The sequence below is a fragment of the Artibeus jamaicensis genome, unplaced genomic scaffold (assembly GCF_021234435.1).
Source record: "Artibeus jamaicensis isolate MK-2021 breed Jamaican fruit bat unplaced genomic scaffold, CSHL_Jam_final contig_759, whole genome shotgun sequence".
NCBI classification, from domain to species: Eukaryota; Metazoa; Chordata; class Mammalia; order Chiroptera; family Phyllostomidae; genus Artibeus; species Artibeus jamaicensis.
Genome location: NW_026521953.1, coordinates 932,996 through 943,958, shown reverse-complemented (window position 1 = coordinate 943,958; position 10,963 = coordinate 932,996). Strand labels below are relative to the sequence as shown.

General features: G+C 37.1%; 1 protein-coding gene across 1 annotated transcript; it reads right to left on the bottom strand.

The window, feature by feature from the left end:
* Positions 1-3,155: 3,155 nt before the first annotated feature.
* LOC119056560 (olfactory receptor 1044) lies at positions 3,156-8,293 on the bottom strand. The gene is made up of 2 exons (XM_037155032.2): positions 8,233-8,293; positions 3,156-4,102 (listed from the first exon to the last, which is right to left on the bottom strand). Exon 2 carries the CDS (start codon positions 4,092-4,094, stop codon positions 3,156-3,158), a length of 939 nt encoding a protein of 312 aa, XP_037010927.1. The 5' UTR covers positions 4,095-4,102; positions 8,233-8,293.
* Positions 8,294-10,963: the final 2,670 nt, after the last annotated feature.

Genomic DNA, 10,963 nt, shown 5'->3' with positions numbered 1-10,963 from the left:
AAGAGCTTAGAAGAATAGGTTAAATCTGTTCCTTTCCCAGGAGCCTAAACTCTCCAGGTTCTGACATCAGGGCCTCCCTATCTCTCTGGTGGATGTATCACTTAATTGCAGGTGGGAGCTGCTCTTAAGTACTTCATTAACATTGCTGTATTCCACCTTGCTCTCCAAGAATTCTAGGATTATTCACCCAGGGCAGAGTTGACAACTTGGGGGCACACATTTGAGATTTCAATAAGTCTTAAGCTTCTGAAATACTTACATACACCAAATACTACGAAAGGAAATGAATAGATAGTTGTCCTCTCACCTTTTCTTTTCTATGGTCAACATCATCAAAAAGTCTGTTGGCATGTTTCTAAGCATGGCAAAACAGCAGTATTAAAGAGGAGAAATAAGGAATTTAAATTTAAGCTGACTGAAAAAATCAGCATATATGTGCAAATTAATTATAAAGTTCTGTACTATACATATACATATTTCATGTTTATCAGATTTTTTAATGGCATTGTCTGTGTGGTGAATGCTGTCAAATAACATTCATTTTTAGGATTACTTAAAGATGGATTTACATTTTAATTGAATGTGGAGAAGTTTTATTTTGACTTTCAGTGAAATGTCGGGCTTTTAAAACCTAATAAAGGTAAAATTCTTATTATTTTGGTAACATTTACTTATTCCTGATATATTTTATTTATTTTGGGGTGAAAAACTATTAAATTGTTATGAATATTGACAGAAACCGTCTCACTTTATTTATTTATTTATTTAATTGTTGTTCAAGTACAGTTTTCTGTCTTAGAATAACATGGACTGATATCCTTCACAACCTATAAATACAACATTCCTAATTTTCTAGTTTGCTTTATGGGAAATCAAGGAAGCACACAGAACAAAGCACACACATTAACCTTCGGGGTGGGTGCCGCAGAGGTTGCCTTGATATGTTTTATTCAGTTTCCTCTAACAAGAACTGAAGAAATGATGAAATTACTCTGAGACCAAATATCTTGTTAAAAACATGGGTATAATTCATTTGCTGAGAGGCATGCATTAAAACAAGTAATATCTACTGATTTTCTCTTTCTAAGCTACACTGACATTGAAATAGTTGGAGAACAATATAAGTAATGGATGTGTCTTTTTATGGAAGACATAATTTTTCACCTAAATGTTGGTACCTGCTCATTTTCTTTATCTCAGTAATGGCCCTTTGCCTGTCATGGCCCATGGACAAGTCAGGCCACCACCATCTTCCCAATACACATACCAATTCCCTACATGCATGTCTTTCACTGGTTTCACTGTAGTTGCCCTCACACGTCTTCCTGACTTAGGTATGTTAATCTTGTTGGGGATGGGTATTGAAAAACAGTCCTCTTGTCATAACCTTAGTAACTTCCTTCTCTCGGTTACTTCCTGAGAAAGTTGTTAGGTGCACAGGGCCATTACTGGGCATCTTGTGCACCTAACCATTGGAATTAGGAGTGAAAATAGAAAAGTTCAAGTCGGTTCAGCAAACGGTTATGCCCTATCTGTTCTGTGGTAGGTCCTGGGGTGCAGAGTGATAACCTGCTAAGTTGCAAGGAGCTCAAGGTCTAATAATGTCTTACACTGTCCCTTCCACTTTGCTCCACTGTTGTTCTTATCTGTGCTAATTCCTCTACCTCCTGGGATTGTGTTACACCTTTCCTCACTCTGTTCCTCTGGTATTATCTTTCTTTTAAACACAGCCAGCACCCCATCCCTAACTTTTTAGGAATACAGTTTGTAACTGAAGTCTCCTTAAAGGTTTCTGAATTAAGTAAGAAAAGTTATAAATATTTAACTTTTTCTAAGTTACTTGATCACAAACAGCAGTAAAACAATAAAGTAAACCCCATATTTGGGAGTAAAAGGAACCCCTCGTTTCTTGATTAATTTTGAACTTATTTGTAGTCTATTGGTGATATATGTTCTTAGGTATTAAAAATAAGACAAAGTAGTAATCACACTTGAAAACAATCTAATTTATTTTGAAAAAATAGAATGATTTGTGTGTGTGTGTCTTACAAATTATTTTTAAAAGAAGTATTAGAATTGAGACTTAGAAAAGCCATGGAGTATTTATATTTTTGCCTAAATTTTTAAAATTGAGATCTTTCTTTCACCTACCTCCACAAGCAGAAAGAACCTATTTAGATTTATCTACAAGAAAGTTGTCCTAACAGATGAGAAAACAGGAAGAAAATATGTGGGAAATGTTACAAAACTAAAATATTTCCCTAGGTCATCCAAATTTTTTAAGACAATAATTTCATCTCTCAGAAACATGTATACTCTGCCTGGTTAGTCAAGATGCTCTCAGCTCTTTACCTTTCTTTGCTCCTTACTTCTCTTTCCCTAAGTTCACTTATGACTCCCCTTCTGTCTCTTGCCCTCCCCCCTAAAAGTCACTATAGCTGTACTTTTCAGAGACTATAAAAACTAAATCCTGGCTGTTGAATAAATGATCCTTTCAACATCTCTGAAAATGCCCTAAATCCTCTTTATCTATTCTGATTAAACTTTCTTTTCTAAACAAACACATTTAACTGACTCACAGTTTTTAAATTTTTTCCTCCCTTTTTATTGCTCTAATACTATTTTCTATTGTTTATTTTAAGCATGCAGTATTTCAACTACATTTAGATTAAATAAGCTTTTTATGAAATTTAACCACTATTCATAGCAGTATGTTTTTAGGACTAACAAATGATTTGCTATTACATAGTCTGTTTCAAGCTGGAAAATGTTCCTAACAACATAGATACTCATGTGTGAATTTTGTACCCAGCTTCATTAATTTATAGTTTCACACAGAATGTTGCTTTTAAAAATATTTTTTATTTTAGAGCTCATATTATTACCTAACTTGGAGGTCACTTCATTCTCAACATATGAAGGACATAGTTATCAACACTCTAGCTTATAAATTCTGATTAGTCTATAATAATCGACTGAATTAAACATTACTATGTCAAGCAAGTGGCCTAGTACTTTTTGGTCATTAAAAAATCCAAATGGGATTGACAATTTGCTTCCTGATTGGGTAACAACTGGCCTGTTAAATTTCAATCACAGTGGTCACACCAAGTCAGGTTGTCCTACTGTGCCTATGGTAGATTCTGAGAACTCACTCACTGTAACTCTTTGCCCTCTATTAACTTTTTCAGGCTGTCCTTTACTTCCGTGTTCCGCAGGCTATAGATTAGGGGGTTGAGCATGGGAATCACAAGACTATAAAACACAGAGACCACTCTGTTGTACTTTCGTGAATTTCTTGCTTTAGGTTGCCTCAGGTACATGAAAAACAATGTTCCGTAGAAGATGATGACCACAGTGAGGTGAGAGGCACAGGTGGAAAATGCTTTGCACTTGCCTTCGGAAGACTGGATTTTTGTGATGGAAGAGAGGATGCAAATGTAGGAGATGAGGACAGTCAGGAAGGACCCAGTGAAGTTCACTGTCGAGAAGATCAAGAGCTGCTTTTCTTTGTTGCGGGTGTCTGAACAGGAGAGGGCAAGGAGAGGGGGGTCGGCACAGTAGAAATGGTGGATGACGTTTGAGTTGCAGAAAGACAACTGGAAAGTCAGAATTGTCTGCATCACAGAATTTAGGAAGCCATAGGTATAGACCCCTACCACCAACTCCTTGCAGACCCGCTGAGTCATAATGGCTGAGTAAATCAGGGGCTTGCAGATAGCCATGTAGCGGTCATAGGCCATTGTGGCCAAGAGGAAGCACTCAGTAGTAGCAAAGGCACTGGAGAAGTACAGCTGGGCAAAACAGCCCAAAAAGGAGATGGTTTTTTCCTTCACCAATAAATTTTGCAGCATCTTGGGCACAATGGAAGATGAATAACAAATGTCAATGAATGCCAGGTGGCTGAGGAAATAGTACATGGGAGTTTGGAGCCGGGAATCCACCTCAATGAGCAGTATCATGCCAAGGTTTCCAAGCAGGGTGATGAGATAAATGAACAGGAACACCATGAAGAGTGGAAGCTGAAGCTCAGGGTGGTCTGTGAATCCCATGAGGACAAATTCTGTCACTGTCGTATGATTGTGTCTGGCCATTTTGTTCTCTTGTTGGAAAAAGAAAAAAATATGGCTGCCAAGTGATTAGGTATTTACAAATAAAAGCTTCTTACCTCTTGTTCTAGTACAAGATGACAAAAAAATGGGACTTCATGCTCCCAGTGGTTAAAGGTTGCCTTTAGCCAATAGGCTTTATTTTGCTAAGACAGACCCAGGAATGTCTGAGCTCAGTCATTTTCTCTTTTGATGGAGATTGAGATACTGACCTTCAAGTAAACTGCGCAAAATTATACTCCCAACAATATTATACAAGAATACTGACTTTGTCACAAACCCAGTTTTATCAAATTTTAAACCTTTGCCACTGTGAGGGTGGATATTGGTAACTCATGCCCGCCTGATTTGTTTGTTTTAAAACAATTATGAGTTCTGGTTAGCATTTTGTCAAAAAATTATTTGCATGTATATTTCTTTTTCTGTGATTAGTCAGTGCTATTGCTAATCTTTTATTATGTTGCTGGTCTTGTGACCACTTTATTTACAGGGCTCTTTTTTTTTGTATGTTTTCCATTACCATTTATCCCTCTTATCTCGTCTTCCATCTCCACCCTTCCCTCCACAGTCACCACACTGTTGACCATGTCAATGAGTTCTTTCTCTTTTTGGCTTGATCCCTCTACCCCAACCCCACCACCAGAGCTGTCATCATGCTTTCTATCTGTGAGTCTTTCTCTGTTTTGCTTGTTAGTTCAGTTTGTTCATTAGATTCCACATATGAATGAGATCATTTGTTAAGGAAATCAGCCATTTGTTTTGCGATATGCATTACAAATTGTTTTGGTTTGTCACTTAGTGTTGGTATGGTAATTTTTCTTTGTGCTACACAGTAAATTTTAAAATGGTCTGGTGTCAAGTATACCAGTCTTTTTCTTTTCCAATTTTGATCTTTGTGACATGGTTAGATAAGTGTTCAATTTAAAATTATTTTAAAAATATCTCTTTTGTTCCATTCTAGAGGTTTACTAGATTTCATTTTTTACACCAAATCTTATGTAAATTTTTACATTTACATAAATCTTTGATCTATCTGGAGTTTGAGTTTAAAATAAGGAATAAGATCATCAAATCTTTTTATTTATTTCTTCAAATAGCTTGCCAGGTATGCTAATGCCATTTAGTGGTAAATTGATTTCCACATGATTCAGTTGATTTAAAACTCCAACCTTATCATACAGTAAACCACAACCAGTTCCTTTTTGCTTGATCCCTCCATTCCCTAACCTCCCCCTCCCTGGCTGTCTTCCTGCTATCTATGAGTCTGTCTCTATTTTGCTTGTTAGTTCAGTTTGTTCACTGAATTCCACATATGAGTGAAGTCATATGGTATTTGTCTTTTTCTGACTGGCTCATTTCACTTAACATAATACTATCTAGGGCCATCCATGCTGCTGCACACAAAGAGTAAAGTTTTCTCTTTTTTACGGCCTAGTGGTATTTCATTGTATAAATGTTCCATAGTTGTTTTATCTACTCATCTACAGATGGATAAAACACAACTAGTTGGATCAATTTCTAATTCTTTTTCTTTGCAGTCTCTTCTAGAACAGCCAAACATTATATATATAATTTAATTTTAAAACCTGGTGGCCAATTTTATTTTGACATTTGAGTCCTATTTTCTATAATTAAGGCATGCATTTTATTTATTAAAAACTTTCCTGAATAGAGCTTTAAAGTTTTCTTTAAACTTTACAGATAAACATCCTTACATATTTCTTTGAAGTCTATTCACAGGTATTTTATCTTTTCATAACTATTGGAAATGAAATCTTTTTCTTTTAACTTTGTGTGTTAGGCATTATTTACATATAGGAGAGTTACTGATTTTTATAAATCAATGTTTTAAAGATTTTACTTATTTAATTGTAGAGAAAGGAAAGGGAGGGAGAAAGAGTGGGAGAAAAATATCAATCTGTGAGAGCAACACTGATGGGTTGCCTCTCTCATGCCCGCAATCCACACGTATGTCCTGACCAGGAATTGAACTGGCGTCCTTTTGGTTTGCAGAAAGACACCCAAGTCAATGAGCCATATCAGTCAGGGCAGATTTTTGCAAATTCATTTTGTAACTATTTTCCTATCATTTAATGATTTTTAAAAGATGACTGTCTTGGGTTTTCCAAATACAAATTCATATAATATAAAAGGGATATTAATTTCCTCCCTTACTTCTATATAGTCTCTTTCATTCCTTTCTCCTATCCATTAGTATTGGCTAGTACTCTCAGAGCAATATTTAAAAAATGACAATGGTGGAAATTTTTACCTTTCAACTTCTTAAAGGATTCTTCAAGTGCAAAGATACTCTCAGGCATTATAAACAGAGAGGATATACACATGCTGTGCAACATAACTGATATTTGGAAAGACAAGGCATTAACGAACTGCAAATGTTTGGTGTAGTGAAGCATAGGTTCCCTAGGAACAAGCCTACCTTTGACATTGGGTAAGAACAACAAATGGAGGCCCATATATCACATGCCTAATATGCACAATTTACAAAATAAAGATAATAAAATATGTTCTATCCTTCCCCCACCCTTAACAAATATATTTTATAATAATTTGGAAGATAGAATACTTGGAATTCTTGGAGTTCATGCTGGACTGAGGTGCTGAAGGGAACCCATCTCTACCCACACTCATGGCTGCAGACGTGTGCAGATGGCAGCCTACAGGTACACACTCTATTTGGCCGCTGCCAAGAGCTATCCCTTGGCTACTCTAAAAGCCTAGGTGTGTGAACACCAGCAGTGTGGTTCTCCCTTACAAAGGTGATCTGGGAAGGACTCTTACAGACTCTGGGAGTAAGTGAAGGGCCATTTGGGCAGGAATTTTAGGGTCCTGTTTTCTGGACGATGGTCTGTAAAGGGTGGATATAAGGTACTCTAGCTGGGCACTTATCCCATGGGGTGGGGTGCAGTAGAAAGAGGCCCAGAATTGCCTTAAAGAATGTGGCCAAGGCAGGGTCTCTTGTCTGGATCTGAAGGTAATGCAGCCTGTGAGTGATAACGTGACTAGAAATGCATGTCTGTATTCTGTAGGGAGCAGGCAGCCTTTGAAATGAACTGAGTTTGCCATTGGAAGATGGAAAGAACCTGAAAATGTGGGAGGTGGATTAGAGGAGAGCATTTTGGGAGGGGACAATTGAGCAAGGAGTTGAATCAAAACAGCTCAGAGCATGTTTGGGGGACTCTGAGCATTTTGGGGGTAAAAACAAGTATATATAAAAGAGATTAGTGACAAACAAACTGGGTGGGAATAGAGTATACCATATTGTTAAGAGTTTTGTGTGCTAGGGAGATTTTAATAACTACTGAATGTAGACCCCATCAACAGAAATTTGAGCAGTAGAATGACTTGACTAGGGCTCAGCTTTCAGGGAGTTAATTTGGCAGTACATGCAAAATGGACTGAAGAGAAAAGGGTGTCAGTAGGACCACTGACTAGGATGTAAAAACTGTGGAAATTAATGAGATCATTCAGGGAGAGAAAAATAGGTAACAGCAAGGGTTAAAAAGGACAGCTATTTGGGAAAGGTGTATCTTTAAGGCTGGGGATAGGAGCAGCAGTCTTAGGTGCCTAAAGATGTTCAGACTAGCTCATACCAGGAAGTGGTAAGAAATCTGTTAAGTACAGGCATTTACAACACACCTGGCTTATAAGAGATGAGATCTGTTTTGTTGTAGTCTTATTTCTTTCAGTAATAGCTTAGAACAAAACCAAACCTTGAGATCTTTAGGCAAGGACATAATCTTAATCAGTAAAATATATGTTGCTCTGGATTTTTTGCTATCTATAGGCAAGAAAACATTCTTCTGAATTCACGACTTTCTTCTCCAGATGCTCCATGACTTACAGTGGGGTTACATCCTAACAAACCCATTTTAAGTTGAAAATGTTGTCAATTATAATGCATTTAATACACCTAACCTACCAAACATTAGCCTAGCCTACCTTAAATGTGCTCAGAACACTTAGTAATTGCCTTCCTCTTCTTAGCAGAAGTAGGAGACACAGATGGGCATTCTGTAGACATGATGGAATGCAAAAACACAAAACACAATATTCAAAACATGCTGACAGCACAGTGTGCTGTAGAGTGCCTGCTGTTTACCTGGTGATCACATGCACAACTGGGAGCTGCAGCTTGCTGCCATGGTCTCATGCCAAAAGAGAATATTGTACCACATATTAACCAGCCTAGGGAAGATCAATTGATTTTGTTTTAATTATATTTTATTGCTTATGCTAGTACAGTTTAGCCAATTTTCCCTCATTTTACCCCCCTCCACCCTGCACCCCCAACCCTCCAGCTCCCCCCCCACTTAGTTCATGCCCTTGGGTCATACATATAAGTTCTCTGAGTTCTCTGTTTTCTATGCCATTTTTATCTCTCTCATTTCTTTTATGCCTACTAATTATGCTTCTTCTTCCCTGTACCTTTCCCCCATATTCCTTACCTCCCCCTCTCCACTGAAAACCCTCCATGTGATGCGCATTTCTCTGATTCTGTTCCTTTTTTAGTTGTTTGCTTAGTTTTTGTTTTCATTTCTTTTATTTTTTTAGGTTCATTTGTTGATAGTTGTGAGTTTGTTGTCATTTTACTATCTATATTTTTTATCTTCCTTTTCTTAGATAAGTCCCTTTAACATTTCATATAATATTGACTTGGTGATGATGAACTCCTTTAACTTGACCTTATTTGGGAAGCACTTTATCTGCCCTTCCATTCTAAATAATAGCTTTGCTGGATAGAATAATCTTGGATGTAGGTCCTTGCCTTTCATGAACTCAAATACTTCTTTCTAGCACCATCTTGCCTGCAATGTTTCTTTTGAGAAATCAGCTGATAGCCTTATTGGCACTTCTTTGTAGGTAACTTTTTCCTTTTCCATGGGTTCTTTAAGGATTTTCTCTTTCTCTTTAATCTTGGGTAATTTACTGATGATGTGCCTTGGTGTGTTCCTCTTTGGGTCCACCTTCTCTGGGACTCTCTAGGCTTTCTGGACTTCCTGAAAGTCTATTTCCTTTGCCAGATTGGGGAAGTTTTCCTTAATTATTTGTTCAAATAAGTTTTCAAATTCTTGCTGTTGTTCTTCTCCTTTAGGCTCCCCTAGAATTTGGATGTTGGAACATTTCAGGTTGTCCCAGAGGTTTGTAAGAGTCTCTTCACTTTTTTGATCTCTTGTTTCTTCATTGTGTTCCAGTTGGATGTTTATTTCTTCCTTTTTTTCAAAATTGTTGATTTGTATCCTGGCTTCCTTCTTGTCAGTGTTGGTTCACTGAATATTTTGCTTTATTTCATTGTGGGTATCTTTCATTTGTTCTTTCATTTTTCAACCAAGTTCAATCAGTTCTGTGAGCATTTTGATTATCAGAGCTTTAAATTCTCCATCAGATAGGCTGGCTATATCCTCATGGCTTAGCTGTCTTTCTGAGGTTTTGCACTGTTCTTTCATTTTGGCTCAATTTCTTTGTTTGGGGCCCTTGTTAAGTTGTAAGGGGGTGGGTCCTTAGGTATTCACCTGGGCAGGGCAAACCTCCTTGCTGCACTGGCCTGTTGCCTGTCAGGAGAGGGGCCAGAGAGAGAACAGTGCAACTTGCCTGCTCATCTCTGGCCCACTTTTTAGTGATCTCTCTCATGTGAGACTGGGAGTTTCTCCCACCGTGGCAACCTCCATATCCCCCATCCACCTTTGAGTCTCAGTTTCTCCTTAAGTCAGCCCTTCCCACCCAGCCTGCCACCTCACAGCAGCTAGTCCCACCCCCATGGACTGCAGCCTCAGGTTTCTCTCCAATTGTTGCCTCACTGGTCTGGTTGTTCTGTTTGACTGTTTCTTTAATTCCAGGGTTCACAGAGTTTGATGAAGTTTGATTTTTCTGGCACTTCTGGTTATTTATTTATTTTAGATTGGCTGTGATCCTTTTTTTGGTTGTGTGAGGAAGCAAAGGGTTTCTACTTATACCTCCATTTTGGCCGGAACTCTCAGAAATTTCATTTTCAAAGTACTGTTTCTACTAAAAGCATATTGCTTTCCCAGTACTGCAAAGTCGAAAAATTTTAAGTCGAATAATTGTAAGTCAGCAAGTGTCTGTATAACTGTTCTCACTTCAAGTTATAATGTCTAGTTTAGTAACTGGAATGGTTAATAACTATAGAAGAACCCAAGAACCCAGTGGGCAGACTCTAGCCTTATTCAACAGCTTTTGCACGATAGATTTTTTACTAAGTTGGCTATAATGATAAAATGGCACGTTTGCCTCTGAAATTTCTAAAACCTGGTTAATGCTTTCAAGTGTCCAGATTTAAAAAATGTCTTTTCCATTAGTTAAATATTTATTCATTATTTCTCCAAAGGAGATGTTTTTCTGCCCTTTTCTCAAGGGTAATTAAGATTGAAGCTTATTGATAAAATCAACATTTAGTCTATTAGTCCTTATACTGTAACTAGACCTGATGACAAGTTCCAGGAAAAACAAAAAAAATCTCTAATAATTAATATTTGATTTATAATTTTCTACCTAAGAGAAAACTAATGGCTTCTTAAAAAAAACTCAACAAAATACTGAGTATTGTGATTTAGTTACTCTCAAACTTAACTACCAGTGACTGAACATATTTAGTGTGCCAAGATTCTATTTTATATACATTATTTTATTTAATACAATTATTTCCCTCAATTTTTAGTGAAAAAACTGAGACACTGAAATATGCGGTAATTTTTCTAAATTCATAAAGCACATAAAGTAAATGCGTCAGGATTTGAAACTAGGTAGTTTTAATTTGCATCTCTCTGATAGCTAATGATATTGAGCATCTCTTCATGTGTCTCTGGATATTCTGT